General features: G+C 36.9%; 1 protein-coding gene across 1 annotated transcript; it reads right to left on the bottom strand.

Moving 5' to 3' along the window:
- Window positions 1-3,614: 3,614 nt before the first annotated feature.
- LOC141436685 (putative inorganic phosphate cotransporter) lies at window positions 3,615-16,381 on the bottom strand. Its single transcript, XM_074099694.1, has 11 exons — window positions 16,303-16,381; window positions 14,803-15,125; window positions 13,641-13,820; window positions 12,868-13,006; window positions 10,547-10,764; window positions 8,541-8,690; window positions 7,537-7,669; window positions 6,815-6,933; window positions 5,786-5,905; window positions 4,720-4,837; window positions 3,615-3,916 (listed from the first exon to the last, which is right to left on the bottom strand). The coding sequence occupies exons 1-11, from the start codon at window positions 16,367-16,369 to the stop codon at window positions 3,876-3,878; spliced, it is 1,608 nt and encodes a 535-aa protein (XP_073955795.1). The 5' UTR covers window positions 16,370-16,381; the 3' UTR covers window positions 3,615-3,875.
- Window positions 16,382-22,042: the final 5,661 nt, after the last annotated feature.

The raw sequence follows: 22,042 nt of genomic DNA on the forward strand, positions 1-22,042 counted from the left end.
GCAACCGTACTCGTTGAAATAGGCAAAATCGAAATAAGCGTAAGCTTACTTACTTGAGAAGCGGTTACATCAGTTGTTTATACGGTGGTGTAGGGGTTATAGCACATGGCTGGCAAGACCTGGGTTCGATTCCCAGCGCTGGTCTCTTTTTCTGGTTTTTCTGTGCATCCATGTCTTAGTTTGTATTTTCAACATAGATTCGATATTTTCTAGCAGCAAAATTTCCATTTGTATTTTTTCCCAATATGATTATTTACTTAATTTTGAAAATTACAAAAAAATCAGGGTTTTCCCAATTTTATTTGACATGCAAACATAGGTACCTACTTCAGTTATGTAAAATTTACATCGTGCCGAAGGGCCAAAAGCACACAGAAGTAGGAGCTCCGCGTCAGCTGTGCTCTGTCGACACTGTTGCAGTGTCGTCGATTAAAATTAGAAAAAATGCGATTGTGAAAATTAGCTTCAGTAGAAAACCATAGTAGGAAAAGAAGCATTTGGAAATTAAACCGAATGGAAATTTTGTTTTCGATTATAGGTACGTACAACTTCGGTAATTATGTTGGAGATTAAAAACGGTTGCGTGAGCACTCCCATCTCCCGTGTTCTCGACGGCCATTAGGGGGCCGCTGTAGTTGGGAGACACGTCTATGTAGTTCACCTGGAACAAGGGTTGTTAAGGTTACATGAGTTAGTTTTAATGAAACAGATGTTCTTAAAAACAAAATAATTTTCTGAAAACATTTAATTCATTTTGTGAAACATAAACATTTTTGAGGTTCTGAACTCAAAATACTGAAACATTATTACGGGCGGTGTCTCCGTGTGTTTTTTATCACATTTGTGAGTAAATATATAAAAAATATATAATTTATCTATATACATATAATAAAATACAAGTCCTGATACACTCATTCATTCATTCACTGACTCATCAACGCCCAGCCCAAACCCTTGAACATAGAAAGCTGAAATTTTGCACAGAGGTTCCTTTTATGACATGTACACGAGATACGAAAGGAAACTTTCCGATAGTCACTTGTTTTTTCAAACTCCACCATTTCGTCTGCCTCACAACCATCAAGCAACTCTTCAATGCTTAACTAACAATAATCACAGACAATTTATTGTTTTAGAATGATACGCTATCTCAATTTTATCATACATCTACAAATAAAACTGAAGACCTAGGGGCTGTTGCACCATCCATTGTTTAGCGTTAACCGACGGTTAAATGTGATGCCGGCTCCGTCTATTAGAACAAAACAAATAGAGACGGCATCAAACCTAACCGCCACTTACCACTAATCAATGGATGGTGAAACAGCCCTAGTCTACCGTGTGGATTAAATAAATAGTTGCGAGCTCAAAACAAATGGTGCTTATTGTTTAGCTGATGCAGTATAACCTCTACTTTAGGAGTAGATAAAGAGTGTTCTTACTGCATTATTACGTCATCTTTAAGAACAACATTATTATACAAGCTATTATAAAATTAATCCAGAATATGGGCTTGTAATTGAATAAGTCAAATCAAACGGTCTTAAGTTTTTTTATTCAAAGGTACATTAGCTTGATAATGTATATGTATAGTATCATCATACCTGTATTCATCGATATTTCCGGTGAAATCATATACAACAGTGTGTTTTTTATATGAAAGAAAGGAAGAAATACATTTATTCTCAACACAACAATAGACAACACTATACAAGACACAAGAATATATATTAAGTAAATAGGATACTATAAATATGAAAGCAATCATCACTGCCCATGTACACCCATAAAATAAATTGAGATGAGGATACGTTCCAGGCCCTTTAAGAAAGGACAAGGGGTCTTGGGGGGGGGGGGGTTATTGTTTTTTTTTGTAGATATATTTTTATAAATTTTATTATCACAGTTAGACAAAAAGTATCTCCCTGTAACTGGAGTTGAACGGCAGTTTGAATGAACAATTATGTCATTCAGAAGTCTCAATGAATGAGATCATTAGATACCTAGCTAATAATAGAAATGATATGTATTTTACTGCATTTTGACACAAAAGTTCTTGTTACCATATTGTGAGCACGCCGTCGCTGATGCACTTTAACAGGCTGTTTTTTGAGTTTCACCTTTTCAAAGTCAAAATATCTTTATTCAATTTAGGCTATAACAAGCACTTATGAATGTCAAAAAAAATCTACCACCGGTTCGGAAAAATCTCTGTTGAGAACAATCCGGCAAGAAACTCAACGAAGTATATTTTTTTTAAACAAATTTACAATATTAATAAATGAAATGTATACATCACAAGTATTTAACACAACTTTATATTTAACACAGTAGGTTCGCTATTTGAAGGGGTCGCTAATGCGGATCGGAATTATTTCCAAATATCCCTGTCCATGATATAATCATTAACTTTATAATACGCCTTAGATATTAATGTCTTCTTGACTATAGATCTGAATTTTGTATCCGTTTCATTTATATTTTTCTAACATTATCATCATCATCAGCTGGAAGACTTCACTGTTGAATAAAGGCTTCCCCCTTAGAACACCACAGTGAAAAACAATTCGTCACTTGCAGTCCACCTAGTAGGAGGACTGTCAAAGCTTCATCTTCCGGCTCCTGGTCGCTACTCGAGGGCTTCTCTCTCCCGATGGCGTCGAGCGACATTTCCTATTACCACTAAACATTGCATATTTTTCGAGCTATGTATTTTAGTTCTTCGGAGTTTTTTTTTTTTTTACTTCTGATAACGTGCGCCTGGTGAAAGCACTATAGTGGCCTAGACAAGGGTGTAAAAGTAATCCAGATTCTTTTTCTCCTAAACTTTTGTTTTATCTATGATAGTCTAACTTTGAAACTTCATTATTCATTAATATCTTAAAATGTATAGAGCTTCAAATAATTTCAAAAAATTTACGGGTCTAGGTTAAGCTTCAAAATCCGATTATACCAGAAAAAAAGGGTTATACCAGGTTCCATTTTTTAAACGTCGTGTTTTTAAAAAGAAAGGTGACAGTTTTGGTTAAAAATATAACAACAATCTCAAACTACCCTAATATAAAAGCCGTCATCATTACAGCATCGTCATTATCAGCCATAAAACTTCACCTCGAATCTCTCGATTTCATGCTGAGCCAATTTCTTTTCGTAATCATTACATAACTAAATAGACCACCCTTTTATCTTTTTCATCACACTTGCTCGTAAACAGTGTCGAAACATGCAGGCTACCTTGGTTGCAACCCCCCAAATAAAACCCTCGACCTTAATATGCTTGTCATGAATTCCGTGGTGATACTGCATGGTGTGCAGGAGCGTGCGCACGTCAGTCACATGCTGCGAGGGGGGGGGGGCGGCGCGGAGGCTGGCGTCTTCGACTTCGGGCTTCTAATACTCTCGTTCGTAATTCCTTACAATGTACTATTATAGGGCCATCAATACTTCCCTTTCCAGTTCTTGGTTGCTACTCTAGAACCTAACAGTCCTAATGGCCATCTGTTCTATGAAGCTGGTGGGACCCCTTAGGCCTTACTGCCATTTAAAGACGAATTTGCCGGCAAACTCACTACTCGTATTCTATTGGAAAAAATCAGGAAAGAAAAAAAAATACGTTAAGAAATCAATACTATATTTTAAAGCTTTGGACAATACAGACTAAGTCTTGATGAGAATAACGAACTGACTGACTCATAAACGCTAACCGCAGAGGTTCTGTTTATGATGTTGACAAGCAATATGGGACGGATTTTTGGTACCATAAACAGAATATTGCGCAACGGCGGTAAAGTTTGGCGTCAAGCTATAAGTAGACCAAAATCTTCTTTAGGTCACTGAGCCATCGCAGTACTTCGCCTTGTTTTACCTACTGTTTACTATCGTTTTTCAGTCATTTCCGTTACCACGTCTTCTTCTTCTGTAAAAAAAAACAAATTGTATAGTTACTCTAATATTGAAATACCATTTTGAAAATACCTGGCTTATTTACAGATCAGATTAAATTGTCTGGTCAAAAATATAAAATACTTAAATATTGTCACGCTTTTGACGTCAATGCACTTTAAACACCCGTGTCGACCCATTGGTACCAAAGGTACATTTACCTAAGGAAACATTATTTGTCAATTACAATCAAAATAACCTAACCATCAACAGTTCCAAACCCACGACTTTGTCACTTCAAAGTTCAATATCTCAAAAACAGGTGAACCGATTTTTAAATCAAAACCTGTTTTCAGATAAAAAACCGCATGTGCAGGATTCGGTGGCTTTCAGGATTCCAATTCATGGAAGACGTTTATTGCGCGATACAAATCAATTTATTGCATAGATGGTACGATACAATATTAAAAGTGAGCTTTTCGTGACCGGTGACTTGCAAGAATAGAGCTTCCAAAAATCTGTGTAGAGAGCGGGTAGGCGAGTTTCCGCGCGCGACAGTAGATGGCGCTAGTAGGCGTGGACACCGTATTCGAATCGATTTACCCGTTTAAGAGGTACGGTGCCAAAGACAGACACACAGACATACACACACACAGACACACAGTATACAGACATACTGACATTAACAGTCGTATTAATCGTCATTTAGTTCATTCAGTAAAAAAATCGAAAATAATATGTTTTCTGATGGAAAGTAACGTAAGGAGCAAGTTAGAGCTACTTTCATTTCTGGACAGCATTTGGTCTAAACCTTGTCAATCACCTTTATAAACTTACCGACGATGTCATTCCACGGTTGTGTATCAGCAGACATGAAGAAGACGAAAAGCGCGTTGCTGAAGAATATCATGCCAGCCATCAGAAACATGATGATACGCCATTGTTTCTGGTTTGTCTGGGGAAGAACTTAATTTGTGAGCTATCATGGCGAGATATTTAATGGCTTTTGGTGAATAAATAGTTTATATTAAAGTAGGTTTATACCGCCATTCAGCCATTTCTGGCGTACATAATATGAAGCATTTCAATTATGTAAATTGTTGTCCTTGTAACTATGTCAATAAAGTTATAATATTCATTTATTAATGTCAAAAAAATAATTTATAGAATAATAACATTCCTAATATAACCATGTCTTAAGTTTAGTATAAAATATTATTTAAATAAAATTTAATATTATATAAAATATACTAAAAAATAATATGAATTTATTATAGATTTCGGTACAGTATTGAAAATTTTGGTTAACATATAATAAGAATTCCTTTTAAATAAATTTAGTTTGGCTACTGGTAAATTTAAAGGTTTTTGCGTAATAGTTCGCTTATAATCATTATTCCTTATTATAAACAGTTCCATATATTTCCGTACAAACTTACATGCCTCTAGAATGTATAAACATGGAAGTGTGAGGATCTTATTCTTTCTAAAGGCAGGTTTACATGAATCAGTTGGTTTCAGACCCCATATAGCTCTTATACCTACACCGTTTTGGGCTACAAAAACTTTCTTAATATCGGTAGAACTCCCCCACAGAATATCCATATCTAAGAGCAGAGCATACATAGGCATGATTATCCAGAAGAGCAGCCTCCCGTGATGCATCAAGACGCATTTTTTAAGAGCAAAAACAAATCTGTTTACTTTACAATTTCGCTTAACGAAGTGGAATTCCTTATACATACTGAGCCGGACTGAGCCCACGTGGTAATAACAGCCGAAGTTGTCTCATTCTCAGAAGACTTGTGGGTAGTAGCACTGAATAGAGACGGTGATAGTTATGATGATGATGATCACAGATAAACTGTGTCTCAAGGTGTTGGAGATAGACCGAAACACTTACCACATCAGTGACAATGTTAGAGATCAATATTGGTTGAGTGACAATTAAGAGAGTCGAAAAGGTATTCCCAGTCGCCAAGAGAGATCCGCTGAAATTCGGCGCCAAATCGATGTAATTCACCTGAAAGAACAAAAAAACATGAATAAAGAGCAAATCATTGATTGTTAAAACACAGTGATAGTGAGTGAGTTATATGAGTCCGATCCCGTGGGAATATCAGAGGCTTATTGTCTGAAGCACTCAAAATCACAATCGTTTTCAGAACTTCCTTCCGTAACTCGGTATAGCATTGGAGTAGAAAGAAATTATCAGAGCCCGGAATTTTCGCGGCATTTTTGATCTGTCATAGTGATTTCTCACTATCGACTACCTAAATGATATCGATAATGAGATTATCGTGAAATAATAATCGTTATATCTTTTAAAAAGACACTAATGGAACACTTATTAGCACAACAGACTTTGAATATAAAAAATTGAATTTTTAAATTAGAAATTGTTAACTATTCATTGTTTTCATTACTTAATGCATTTTTATGTCTATTTCACATTGTCGACTGCTCAAAAGTTAATTAGAAAAGATCGCTCTCTAACGGTAAGACCGTGTATTGTTTTAATCTTTTTAATATGGTTTGTATCTATATATCGATATTGATGAAATATATACCTCGTTGAGTTTCTTGCCGGATTCTTCTCAGCAGAGGTTATTCCGAACCAGTGGTAGATTTTTTTTGACATTCATAAGTGCTTGTTGTAGCTTAAATTGAATAAAGATATTTTGACTTTGACTTTGACTTTGACTTTGACTTTGATTATCGGAAGTCGATAATTGAGAAGTCACTATGACAGATCAAAAATGCCACGAAAATTGCTGGCTCTGGAAATGAAATGCGATCGCGAGTGCTGGGGCGTCGGTTAGGCAATACGGCCACAGGATAAAAAGTAGTTTGTGTGACGTCCACCTATCTGGCATACCCATGGGAATTCCCACGGTGTCTATGCACTCTTAAACATCATCTGTATCCTCACCATCCATCCAGAGTGGATCCCTGCGTATAACCCCAGCGCAACGATCAGCAGGAAGACAGCCAACGCGCTGTCATCTGTGTACGATACGGCCACGAGACACAGAGCTGGACCAGCTTGAGCTGCATAACAAACGCTTGTTTATTTGATGACCAATAAACTGTCAAATGAGTCTATTCAAATGAATAGATTCATTTGACAGTTTGACAGAAGACCATACATGTAATAAGTAAATGATTACCGAACCAAAACTGAATCGGTGATCTAGACACGCGGCGTGTCAAGCCAAGTTCAAGCTAACGGAACTGGCGAGCAGCACCGTGTGTAATTTTACCCGAACCGATCATTTATTAAGTATGGTCTTCTTTTTTACAAGCTTTTATTTAGTTTCACCTGTCCCGTTGTCTGTCTGTGTCTGTAATCAAATATTGTAAGTTAAATTCGACCAACTTTCAGTAGTTAGATTGACTTGAAATTTGGTATACTTATCAAAAATAACTAATTGTTTATATAAATAGTATTCCTAACGACGCGCCTTAGCTTTGCGTTAATGTAGTTTTGGAGAAAAGATGGTAAAGAATATAAAGTTCTAATTATACTTTTCTTTCTTCATCTTTTTTTTCAATGTAGTAAGTACCCATGCAAATCTGAAACGGGTCTCTTATCGATTATAATCCTAATTTGATTTGTAGACGCTTAACCAACGGATAATTACTAGGTCATACCAAGTGTATTGCAAATTATTCTGGCTGCCTTCAAGGAAAGGTAGCCACGGTTTGTGCAGAAATCAGACAAAACCCCGTATCCCATAGTGGCGAAGGCGCATGCTACGTAGGGAAGCGAAGAAAGCAGGCCGCTCTGAAAAATAATAAGAATAAGAAAAGAAAGAAAAAAAAACATTTAAAAAACAAAGAAAAACAAAAATTAAAATCAAGACAAATATTGAAAATACAAACTGAAATAAAGATGCACAGAAAAACCAGAAAAATAAGACCAACACTGGGAATCGAACCCAGGTCCTCGGTATTCCGTACTGCGTGCTATACCGCTACACCACTGTTGGTCAACGGCACAGACACGAATTTCTCCTATGCACCACATATCTCAGCCTGTTTGTTTCTTATTTAGCCACTTAAACAGTGACGCTAGCGACATCTATGCCGTAGCTCTCATCGAGAAACTTTCGGCATTCCATTGGAACTAACCGCTCACCCGGACAAGAGATGTCGTTATTAAGCAATCAAATTATGATTGGTTTTTTGGAATCTTTTTGTATTTTTTATTTCAATTCTAAATTTTTACTTTTACGGTCATCCCGTAAAACCTAAATTGAAAATTTCAATTTAGGTTTTAAAATAAAAATAAAAAGTAAAAATTTGGAATTGAAATAAAAAATACAAAAAGATTCCAAAAACCCAATCATAATAAGAAAATATTGTCACGAAAAGGTCCCAACTCAGAATGATAAAGCTTGCACCTTGACCTTGACCTCAATGAAAATAAGCTCATTAAAAATTGTAACCTGACTTTGATAAAAGTAAACACACTTTCGACGACTCTTACTACACCTCACGAAAGACATAAAAAACTTGCATAAAAATACATTTTTTTGACTTTTTTTTATTTATCATATCACATCATCATAATCGTCATTTTTTCATTTACTGCCAGTGAAATAATCAAAATATAAGAAGATGAGAATGAGAAGCAAAAATTTGATGATACTTACATTTTTCACGTCAAACCCGAGGATGTAATGCATATAAGACGGGATTTGGGTTAAGAAGAACACGAAGCAGAGCCCGGCAGAAGCGTGGGTCATGAATGTGGCCCAGACGTGTTTGGATCTGAAGACGTGTTTCCACGGCATTCGCAACGTCTAAAAAAAGTATTTTAAACATTAAAATTGACCTAAAGTTGCTAAAAGTGGCTCCGAAGCGGTAACGTTTCGTGTGCTCTGCCTACCCCATTTGGGAATACAGGCGTGATGTAAAATTATATTTTGTGTGTAAAATTATTTGTTAGACATAACCGGGTGTACGTGCAAGTTGAACTTGCGTGGAGAGGGTTCCATACCATGCCAAAAGTCAAATATTTTCCTCTTTTTTTATAAATATTTTACGGTGCTTTTTAAATTATTACAATATATGTAAGGTTGTGTCACTCTGAAGATGAGCTCTGGTTGAGTTCGAAACGCGTCAGTGTAGTGTGGTGGTGGTGATAGATGGATTTGTGTGTGTTCTTACAGTGTGGAGGTGGAGGAACTGCATGAACACGCATATTTTGCATAAGCTTAGCTATCGTAAGGTCGCGGGTGAGCAAGGAAATTATTTTAGTTCATTGATATGGACCTCCGCAAAGTAACGCCTGATTCAATAAATTATTTACAAAATATCACATTCACACATCCTCACAGTAAGACGCGAGTTAACTACTACTAGCGCTATCTAGTGGTGTTTTAGTGAACTATTTTCCGCAAGTGAACGTATTATATTCAGTTTACTAATTTATTTTCAATTGATAGAATTCTTATAGGTTTTCCTGTAATCTACAAGCAAATTTTTTTTCAAAATTTTAGGCTCAACTAGTTTCGGAGATCAGGGGGGGGGGAAGGTAAATTTTCGTCTGGTAAATACTATTTATTTTACGATAATAACAAAAATACATTTGAGATCCTTTTAACGAGTCCTTTTATTTGAAAATGTTGCAAAATGTTGTTGTTGTAGGGGTTGCAAAACTTTTTTTAATTTCCTAATTTGCCCTCGAAAAAACCCTTATTTTAAAAGAATATTTATTTACTTTACACATCTGTGTTTGGGTCATTTGCCTGACTTGGTCTAGTAGAGTCGGAGCAAATTGGCTGTGACATACGTACGGACAGAGAGAAGCTCGAGTGATCCTCGTTTTTTTCTACGGAACCCTAAAAAACTAATAATATTGAACTGAAAACTGGCCATTCTACTGTTAATCTTAGAAAAAAACAAGAAGAATTTGTCAGTACAGAACATAATTATAGCAGATGCCTTATTATCTAAACAATTGAATTGCAATCGTTTTTATTAACACTTCTGTCTGTCACACGGTTCAGACGAGGGTCGACGGATATTGTGAATGCAATTACGAACACCAGCGCGTTAGAAAATGTTTAACGTGCGGACGCTTGCTATCGCATTCATTATTTTTTTTATGTCCAACGGTGTAAGATGGTGACAGAAAGAGATGGAAGATCGCGCGTTTGACAGTAAGGCGAAGTATCCCTCACCCGATTTCTACTGCACCCACGGGAGGAAAAGGGGACAACATTCTAACGCCGGCACCCACGGCGGCATACAGAAAGATACACAACGAATAACATAATAAGCTCTCTATTTACCCCAGTAAATAACTTAAATTTTTACGTAATGTTATCAAATACAAATCATCCTTTCTTTCTTTTATAACTAACTGTAGTATCAAGCGAAACAGTTTTTAACCCCCGACGCAAAAAGAGGTTTTATAAGTTTGACCGTATGTCTGTCTGTCAGTTTGTCAGTGTGCCTGTCTGTGGCACCGTAGCTCCTCAATGGGTGAACCGGTTTGAAAGCAGTTTTTTATATCAAATCAGGGTTTCTAGCGATGGTTCTTATATATGTTTCATCAAATGCTGCTTAGCAGTTTTTGAGATATTGAACTTTGAAGTGCCAAAGTCGGGGGTTTTCCAACTTTTTGTGGTTAGGTTTTTGTAAATCTGATTACCTTTTTCTTCCCATCGTCTATTCGTCCCAAGATAAAGTTCTTTTCAGCGTCGCTAATGGTTTTATGATCAGCAGGGCTAGCAGCGCCGAATATTGTGAGCAGCGTAAAGGCGCAGATGCAAAGGCCGCCGGTTACCCAGAATGTGCTAGGCCAGCCAGCGGCACAAGACGCCATTAAGCCTGCGATTTGAAATGCCAGCACCGTGCCTAGAAGGGTACCTGAAATGGAAGCAAACCCATCGTTAAATAAACTAAAAGACTAATCAATATTGGCTCTTTAAAATAGTCGTAAGGACTTTTGTAAGTAGGTCGATGTTGAGATTGGTTTTTGCAGTATTTTGGTTGAGGCCTACAGCGTAGATGTCGCTAGTGTCGTTGCTTAAGTGACTAAATAAGAAACAAACAAGCTGAGGTATGTGGTGCATAGGAGAAATTCGTGTCTGTACTCCTGTCCAGTGGTGGTGTAGCGGTATAGCACGCAGCACGGAATGCTGAGGACATGGGTTCGATTCTCAGCGCTGGTCTCTTTTTCTGTGCATCTATGTTTCAGTTTGTATTTTCGATGTAGGTCGATGTTTTAAATCTGTATCTCAAATGCACATACTCGTATCAAAAAAGGCTTAGGATATTTATTGTCCCTAGATTGTTTTGACTTAGTAGTAATACGCCTATATTGAAATTTTCAAAACTGTCTATACTCGAGTCTAAAATTAGGCGAACTAGATTGACAATTGAAAATGTTACCAGACATAGAAACAAAAAAAAATAGGAATATGTCGATATAATCTTGTATAGACGCGAAATGAAATTGTTTGTCACCTTTGGACTTTATTTTCATAGCTTTAGGCCTGAAAACGACAAAAAGGATAACAACAAATGATAACGTAACGAAAATTTCACTAAAACGGAAATAATTCCAGGCAAGCCGATGGCAGTTAAGTCGAATGACATATATGAAATGTTAATAAAACAAAACGGCGGATGGCTCTTTCCCGACGTTCAATTTTTTTTCGAAATCATTCAAATAAAAGATTTCTTTTATCACTATTTCGTATTGAGTTTTTTTCTGACATCGATATTAAGTTTTTTTCAACATCGATTTTACAGCACTGGTGTAACTGTGGCAACAATTGTGTGTAATGAACTGCCAAGTTGGTTCACCTTATTCTATACCACTATCATGAGTTTACAGTGACCGTCCTCGATAGCGACGGCGTAAATTATTTGTTGACGCGCTGTACAATTCTCCATACAAATATTTTACGCCGTCGCTATCGAGTACGGTCACTGTAAACTCATGGTAGTGGTACTGGATTCGAGTCCTGGGATAAAATTGTCCCTAAGCCCTTTAGGTGGCCTTTTAGAATGACGAGTATATAAACAATTACTTTGCTCACCGTGACCTAACGATAAATACATCTATGCAAGTATTCATTCATGCAGCTGCTCCTTCGCCTCCACGATGTAAGAACACACACTCATCACAGTAACTCATTAACTCAACTATCACCACCACCACACTATGCTGACGCGTTTTAAACAACACAACATTCAATAAGCTATCAGACGTTAGGCTAACGAATCAAACACCCATTTCTTGCATAGAGGTAACTATCATAAAGTAATAATATAAGAATAAATACCATGGGACTGGTAGCATACATTGGTTAACCAATTGGCATAACCAATGTATTCTACCAGTTCTCACATATGGAGCAGAAACTTGGGTCTTTACTAAAGAGTGTATACACAAAGTACTGGTAGCCGAAAGAGCAGTGGAGAGGAAGCTGATGGGAATAACGCTGAGGGACCGAAAAACAAATAAGTGGCTTAGAGAGCAAAGTGGTGTCGCAGACGCTGTTCATCGAATAGCTACCCTAAAGTGGCTCGTGGTCACTCGAAAGCACGACTCGTGGTGCAGGAAGACCTTGGAGTGGAGACCCTGGGTCGCGGCACGCCCGAGAAGATGTCCGCAGATGAGATGGAAGGATGACATCAAGAGAATAGCCTGGTCAAACTGGATGCAGGTAGCACAGAACAGAGAGAAGTGGAGAAAGCTGAAGGAGGTCTACAGCAAAATTTTAGAAAATGGCTAAGAAGAAGAAGAAAGGTACCATGGGACACTTGACACCAATTGACCTAGTCCCGAATTAAGCAAAGCTTGTACTATGAATACTAGGCAACAAATAAACATACTTAGAGATAAATACATACTTAAACACATATTAAACATCCAAGACCTGAGAACAAACATCATCAAAAGTCACGGGTGAGAAACTTTATTGTTTATATTTCATAAATTAACAATAGTTAAAGTATTACCAGTATAGACGTAGCCGCTCAGAGTTGCTCTTTCGCTGATTGGGACCCATTTAGCCAGCAAGGAGTGAGCGCTCGGGTACAACCCCGCTTGAGTCGAGCCTTGCAGCACGCGGCATCCGTACACAGCTTTCCAACCACCCTGATGAAGAATATGATCAAATGTATAAGTACCGCAAGGTCTTCTGAGTACTTTGACCCAATGGAGGGTGGACTTCGGCCCATACGAAAACCATTTAGAAGAGTCTGATAAAAATATAAAAACGCGTCAGACGGCTAAAATAATTCATGATAATTATGGTTGATATAATGACAATTGATTTCAAATCCTTGCCTAGTTTGTTAAAATTTTATTATTTAAATACAATTATTACGTATTGGCATCTCCATCGAGTGTGAAAATATAGCCAGCTTTTATGGGCACACATGCACAGGGACAACATATAGGCGAATTGTATGTAAAGTTTATTTGTGGGATAGTTTTAATTAAAATAATTGTAATATATTTTTTTTCGAAAAATAAATAAAGTAAAATTTCACTAAAATGCTTAAACCAGTTAGCATGTTAAAGTAAACACATATCGCACAAGACCTAAAACAACACAGCAATACCAAAACAAAAAACTAAACATACGTTGATGAATTTGTCTTGGAGTTCGATCTAGTTCTCTACCAATATAAAAAACTCAAATATTACGAGTACTTCCTATTTTTAGATTCATCATTTACTTTATCTATTAACAACATCTCACTTACTTTTGATAACTAATCCTTACCCAAACAGCTACTGTTGGAGTCGCAATAGAGATGATTCCGTTTATTAATAAACACATCTGCAACGGCAGTTTCCCTCCGTACCGTTGGCATGCTATGCCGGTTGGGAACATCATCAGGCAGTAGCCGACGAAGAATGCTCCCAGAATCATCTCCTGGACTGGTTTGGACCAGTCATATGTCTGGAAAGTTATCATCAATATCATTGTTAAAATCTTTTTCTTTATCTTTTTTCATTTTTACTAATACTACCAGCAAAATAAGGTCTAAATACATATCCAAAAACTTTGGTATATTATAAATAAGATAAATACCACAAGCTTTCTTCCAACAGTAATGTCAATTGTTATTTATAAATATCGTACACACCATTAAATAATAAATAAATATCACGGGACAATTCACAACAATTGACCTAGTCACAAAGTAAGCTTAGCAAAGCTTGTGTTATGGGTACTAAGCAACGGGTAAATATAATTATATTGATAAATACATACTTAAATACATATTAAACACCCAAGAACCGAGAACAAACATTCGTATTTTTCATACAAATATCTGCCCCGACACGGGAATCGAACCCCGGGACCTCAAGCTTCGTAGTCAGGTTTTCTAACCACAAGGCCATCTGGTCGTCTAAACTATGAATAAAGCCATTAAACTATGAATAAAAAGAAAAGCAATAATATCGTGTCTATTTTGTCAGACATCGATGTTACTATGTTTCTCTTGTCAATGTCTATCTTGTTATTATAATGCGCATACGCTTTTTGTGGTTTTGTAAATTTGAGCAAAATTTTGGTTCTAAAGTCTTTTTTTAACCCAGAGTCTCCGGCCATAACTCATTAATTGACTGGTTACAGACTGAGTTGGACATATAACATGTCATTTAAGCCATACAGGCTTCTGGCGCTTTTAGCTCACATACCAGTTTACTATCCAAACAATAATTATTCCACGCATTTTCAACAAAAGCATAAAGCTGTTTAGTAGATAGCTAAATCACAAATCAATTACATAGACGACATAATAATTGTTAACAGTTTTAAAATAACTAAACCTCATTTTATTTTTATGTAGTTTTATTTATTCTAACATTTACCTATCATAAATTTTATGTCTTTTACAATCTTTAACAATAAAACTATATCGCAAAAAACTTACCCTAAATACATTCCAAATACTTTTTACTGGTTCTTCATCTTCAAAACTAGTTTCATTTACTCTGAGTTCTACTGCATCAGTTGCATTAATGATATTTAATCTAATCGTTTCAATAACATTTTTGAATGTATCATTAATTGTAACATTGGAATTGACCATAGAATTCATGTTTTTAACTCTTTCCATGTTAGTCATTGCTACAATTGATACTCCTAAATGTGCCCTGGCTATGTAGCCTATAGTCATACAGAAGAATAAAAGTAGACATTGCACATGCCGAATACCATAACCGTAGCTGTAGCTAACAGGAACGTCAAGATTTTCTGTAAAAAAATATACATTAGTTCTGAATGTTTTTATGTGTTTAGTTCTAAATTGTATGATAGTTTTTCTTTTGAATTCATCATTATACTATAATACCTACTACCATCATATTTTTTTTCAAATTTTTTAATCCAACTGTTTAGTGTGTTTAGTATGTCAAGTGTCCACAAAAATTTAATTTTCTTATGACGAGCTTTATAGCGGAAAAAATCATGAGGGAACCGCAGTTTACACCTGCACCTGCATACACTTGCGAAACAATTCAATGATGTTGTGACGTACCTCAAAATCTAATATCTTTAAACGAGCAATCGAGAATCACGGAAACGTCTCTAACGATTTCGATGATATTTGGTATGTAGGGGTTTTCGGGGATGAAACGATCTAGCTTGGTCTTACCTCTGGGAAAACGCTTGTTACCGAGTTTTACCCCGAGCGGAGCTCCGTCGCCCAGGTACTAGACCCATTATACGTCCCACTGCTGATCATAGGCTCCTCTTAGAATAACTGCTTGGATCATAGTTCCCACGCGGGCCAAGTGCGGATTGGGAACTTCAAACACACCAATGAATTGCTTTGCAAATTGTGCAGGTTTTCTCATGCAATTGCGAAAAACTCAGAAGTGTAAGCCCGGGTTTGAACCCACGATCCTCTGCTTGGGAGGTCAAGCCATTAAGCTAATACGGCTTTTTTTAGATGATGATCATACCTGTGCTAACTCGGGGCACAGATACTAAAGTGATGTAGCAAAATATTTTATCGAAAAAAAAATATCTTTGTTACTGTCAACATCTAAATGTTATTCAACATGAATAAGTATTATTTATTTTCTCTTCATTTTAAGATAAAGTATATAATATAATCACATCAAATCGAAATCATTTAAATCATATAGAGATAATCATCAAAATCTATTTTCATATTCGTCGGTATTAATAATTGCCGAAACATCTAAGTACTTTAAATTACTAAACGTTCTCTGAACGTCTACAGTGGTCAACGGGGCATTTTATCTATCTATTATATCATTCTCTCTATCTTATGAGACTCAATATCAGACATGATAATTTATCGACATCTTTTTATCGATGTCCAATCCCTAGAACTTGCCCGGAGTAGAACAGGTATGATGATGATGATGATTCTAACTTATTTTAATGAAATATCAACACTTACCTTTTTCATTGATTAGTTCCTTTGTAGGAACTTTTTCGTATTCCTTTTCTTTTTTTAGTATAGACATTATTAACGCTACAGCAACTAAATCACAATGGACATGACTGCATTGACAATACTCTTTATATCTGCTTATGAAAATTTAATCGGGAACAAAGATTATTAGAAAAAAATCAGACGCGACACTTTACTGTATAACTAGTTTAAAGTAAGTATTCCACAGACAGAAAGCTATGCTTTTAATAACTCATTAGAATTTGACGCGGAGTGGTGGATTTTAGTTTATAGTTTAGGTGTTTATTTCGTAGTTGTTAAGTATTTATTATAAAAATAAATCTAATTTTATTTGTAATTTTTTATTATAAAAATTTTAGCAATTAAATGATCACGAGACAATTGACATAAATTAACTTTAGTTCCACCCAAAGTACGGAAAGCTTGTACCTTGGGTACTTCTAGTCAAACGGATAATTAAACTTATATAGATAAATAAAATACATAATTAAGTACATACCTATTTCATTTCCAGGACCCGAGAGCAAATATTCGTATTATCCATACAAATATCTGTCCCGGCCGCAGTCGAACCCGGGACCTCGAGCTTCATAGTCAAGTCTACTTGGCTACCTATCTAGTCGACAAAAATTATAGGTAAACGAAGCGTTTCTATTGGTTCATGATAAATACATTCCTCGCAATACATCCTCGGACGTCTCTGTTTGAAACACTGCTTTAATCATCTTTTCTCAAAAATGACCGTAAAAGTTGACATTATTCTTTACATATCAGAAGGTGAAGTCCATAGTTGATGGTCAGCGAAAATTAAAAAGTTAAAAAGATTGCAGGCGCGCTAGCTCGACAATAATAAATTAGCGCGCCTGCAATCAGTCGCAATTTCTTTTTTAAAGTTAAAAGGCCATAGAAATGTTGGCACAATTCGTATACAGCCAAGTCTAATGGCCGGTATCAGCACGGCTACTACGAAACTCGAGGTTCGTATCGTACCGTCCCTCTCGCTCTCGTATTAAATAGTATAAGTGTCAGAGGGACCGCACGACGTGAACTTCGAGTTTCGAGTTTCGTAATAGCCCTGCAGATATTTTGTTGGAACTCCGGGCTTTTTTTATTGGGTCTGAAACAGCTTTTGCTGTTTTCGGTAAAATGCACCTGCAGTTTACCTATTCTTAATGAAAAAAAAAGCGAGAAACCATAAGAAAAATATTGGAATAAAATTAAATATTATAAGTACTAAATTTTGAGAAAAAGTTTATTCTATTTCAGAATTATTCACCATTTTTGAGAAAAGCTTTATATTAGTCTCGGCTGGAATAGCAATTGCTGGCTTCGTATTAGTTAAACGGACTCGCAAGCTCGTCCGTTTAATACTCATACTCAGCCGGCAATTGCCTACTTCCAGGCCACGACAATAAGCTACTATTTACAACAACCACGGAAAAACAGAGTCCGTCTTAAATTTTCTAAAAACGATCACGGCTCAACAACAAATACAAGTATCAACTGACGAGTATGAACAGTCTGTTGTAAAAAATGTATTTATTCTTTTTCTAACATTATCTCAATATAATTTTGCTATCGCCCTCTATTTACTGAAGCAAGACTACCTGGGATTATGATAAAACAGGCATGTCAACAGAGCAAGCTCTTATTGTTGTAATTAAGCTATGTATTTAATATGAAAAATAAAAATCCTGAACAAATCATCGGGATCTATAATAGCCTACACCCTTTTTATTTTCACGATGTACGGATAATACTAATTAGCGAAGAGTCTCGAGCAACATCTCAAGAGGCTCCCGCTAGATGGCTGAATCAAGGGCCAGATACAGAAGGCGGTACTTCTGGACACGGCACGCATCGTCCGGAGCGGAGGCCTCACTCTGCTAACCTGACCAGCAGTAGCTAGCTGCTCCGGGCGGCAAACTAGGTTAGGTTAGGTTAGGTTATTCTTTATTTTGTTTGTACTTTTTGTATTTAACTTTATATAATTATTGTAAAAACCTAAACTAAGAATGTAAATAAATAAAGGGAATAATAATATTATTACTAATGTATCCATGAATCATCTTCCGGACAATCTCCTACCATTTGCCATGATCTTAGGCAGCTTGGTTCCGTATAAAATACGAAATCCTTAGAAAAATATAACTTAATTTTTCGCAATGGCTACGGAACCCTATTTTGGGCGTGTCCGACACGCTGTTGTCCGGTTTTTTAAAATGAAGTGTTTCTATTGGTTCTCATGTTCTCATGAAATTGTTCTACAGCTATCGATTGCAGGAAAAGCAAAACTTGGAAAGAAACAAAGAAAATACATTTATTTAACGCCATAAAAACAAATAAAGAACAAATACTAGACATACATGACGCTAAAAAGGTCCCCACTCAGCATAATGCCACGGCAAGCCGCAAACTTGGTTAGGTCAATTAGTGTAATCTCTCCCAAGATATTTTTTTTTCTATCTTCACTCCGCTGAGCTGTTTCCACTAGAGCTGCGCTGAGCGAGGATAAATAAATGAAGCGTTTCTAATGCTTTTTGACAAAGATTCCTCACAACGCATCTTAACACATCTCTAGTGAAAAAGCAGCCTTAAACCTTTTTAAAAAAAAGTCGCACACTAATAAGGAAACATTTCAACGTAAATGAAAAGTTCAAAGTCTATCCCGTACTTGAAAATATCTAATACATACCGACAATGACTCGTTTTAGTTTAAATAAATAAATTCAGAAATCAAATCAACATTTGTCAACGTTCTTATCATGTAACGGCAGAATTTAGTTTAATGTTATACTTATAACATTACGTCATGCAACTCGAAACCTTTGCAGTACGAACTCGAAATCAATTACGCAATTTGGAGCTATTTTTATTTAGAAGTATGAATCTAAAACCAGCCCAGTGTGTGTCGAACCACTCTCAGTGTAGGTTGGGTTTCGTATAGTCAGCATCAAAAGTAGCGGATTACTTTTTTAATCTGTTGCATTGACATGTCGGCGGCCGATCGTAAAATCCGCCAGATCATGAAATTCCTAGGCATATCATGAAACGCCGCCATATTGGTTCTGGCACTTCGCCGGCCGCGGTCGCGGTACGCTCGCTTCGCTCGCTCGGCTCGTGCGTTGTGGTCACGATTCATATTAACACTCCTACTACGCTACTCCTCGAACCTAAATTTTTGTACAATGTGCCCGGTATAAAGCGGGGAATATCGACGAATGCATTGCTCTAATCGATCTGCCGTATTATTTCTCAGGCACATCATGATATGGTTGGCCAACATTTAGGTATATCATGCAATGGTGCCATTTTATGACATGCCTAGGAATTTCGTGATCTGGCGGCTTTTGTGATCGGCCGAAAAAAAAGGTCAAACAAATATCAATTTTTCTTTTATTAAGTGCCTAAATGCCGAGTTTCATAAGGATTCACCAAGATTTATCTCTGCTGATACCTAATGACGGCGTTCCATATAGGTAGTTTTTAATCCCGTTTTTCATCCTCTCACTGGTAAAATTTTTAAAACGCTCGAACAAATATCTATTGATCTCTTATTATGTGCCCAAATGGCAAGTTTAATAAAGATTCATCGATTTATCTTCGATAATGACGACCTTCCATTATAAACTTTCACCCAGTCACAGGTCGAATTTAAAAAAAAACCTCAAGCAAATATCTACCTACGTACTTGTTTCTTATTGAGTGCCTAAATGCCAAGTTTCATGGTGTTATCTTCGACGTGACGAACTTCCATAATATACTAACTTTCATCCCCTATTTCAACTCCTTCAAGCTTATTTTCGCGATAAGTGATAGCCCATGTTCTTTTCCAAGGTCTAGTCTATCTCTGTACCAAATTTCATTATAATCGGTTCAGTGGTTTAGGCGTGAAAGCGTAACAGACAGATAAACCGACAGAGTTACTTTCGCATTTTTAATATTAATAAATATTATTTACCAAATTTCATTATGATCGGCTCAAGGATAGAAAGCGTTACAGACAGACAGACAGAGTTATACTTTCGCATTTATAATATTATTAAGAATATTATTTACTTTTCTTACTTCCACTATTCTCTGTCTCCTGCACACAAGGGCCAGTTTTAATGTTACAAAATACATTATCATTTATCAAACTACCTTTGTGTATTGTATAATTTAAGGAAGGATTGGGAATCAAGCCAAACACGGTAATCAATTTTAATTTAAAATACGCATACGTTTAATTTATTTAATTTTTCTTTAAATCAAAACATTCGGTTACCATTTGGATGTCCTTGTTTTATTTACTTAGAACAGTTAGAATAATGCTACCAACACATTTTCGTTGTAACAGTCTTAACAGCAAAATATTTCATTACAGTTATCACAACAAAATAATAATTTAGAAGTTTAATTAAAAGATAATAAAGTAACACCTTTGACTTTTTTTATTTCTGATGGTAAGAGATCACCACCGCCCATAAACATCTGCAACACCAGGGGCATTGCAGACGCGTTACCAACCTAGAGGCCTAAGATGGGATACCTCATGTGCCAGTAATTTCACCGGCTGTCTTACTCTCCACGCCGAAACACAACAGTGCAAGCACGGCAGGATTAGCGAGCAAGATGGTGGTAGCAATCCGGGCCTTGCACATGGTCCTACCACCTGCATTATATTATATTATATATTTTTGTTCACTTGAATTCACCCAACTTTGCAATTTGCAATACAACATAATTAAATGTAGTAGGTAATGAAATTATAAAAAGATCACCTCGTCCAAAAGATAATTACTTACTCACCTTTACAATTATGTATTAAAGTTACAACATAACTAACTAACTAATTTGGCTCAGGGACCCAAAGAGGGTCTTGGCCTCCGAAACGAGAGCACGCCATCTGTCCCGATCGTGCGCAGCCTCTTGCCAGTCGTCGACTTGGAGACGTCGCAGATCCGCCTGGACACTGTCCTCCCAGCGGTACCTGGGTCGCCCAACCGGGCGGCGACCAGCCGGTCGTCCCACGTACGCTCTTTTGGCAGCCCGATCCTCTCCCATTCGTAGTAGGTGGAACCAGCGAAGTCTGAACGCCGAGCGAACGAATTTTGTTACGTGATAATGATGAATACAACATCGAAAACGTCGATAAAAAGTCGGTACGGTACAATACCGGTACACAATCTGTCAATAGCCGCACCCAAAATTCCGGGCCTTACTTATTACAATGTTATTAATGTCTAATTTTAACAAAATCACTCGTCTTCGTGGATGGCACTAGGTATACATGCACCGAATGTCCGGCGACGGAGCCATAGAACACCGCAAAAAACGGTCAGTTGTCCGGTGTAAACAACGGACGTCTACAAGCGGCCTAACAAAAAATCATCATCAGCATCATCATCATCATCATCATCCCAGCCTATATACGTCCCACTGCTCAGAACAAGAGGGCTTGGGCCATAGTTCCCACGCGGGCCCAGTGCGGATTGGGATCTTCACACGCACCATTGAATTGCTTCGCAGGACGTGCAGGTTTCCTCACGATGTTTTCCTTCATCGCAAAGCTCGTGGTAAATTTCAAATGTAATTCCGCACATGAATTTCGAAAAACTCAGAGGTGCCAGCCGGGGTTTGAACCCACGACCCTCTGCTTGAGAGGCGATAGGTCAAACCACTAGGCCACCACAGCTCCAACAAAAAATATGGCAAGTATAATAAAAGCGTGTAAAACAGTCGA

Source organism: Choristoneura fumiferana, chromosome 17 (assembly GCF_025370935.1).
Source record: "Choristoneura fumiferana chromosome 17, NRCan_CFum_1, whole genome shotgun sequence".
NCBI classification, from domain to species: Eukaryota; Metazoa; Arthropoda; class Insecta; order Lepidoptera; family Tortricidae; genus Choristoneura; species Choristoneura fumiferana.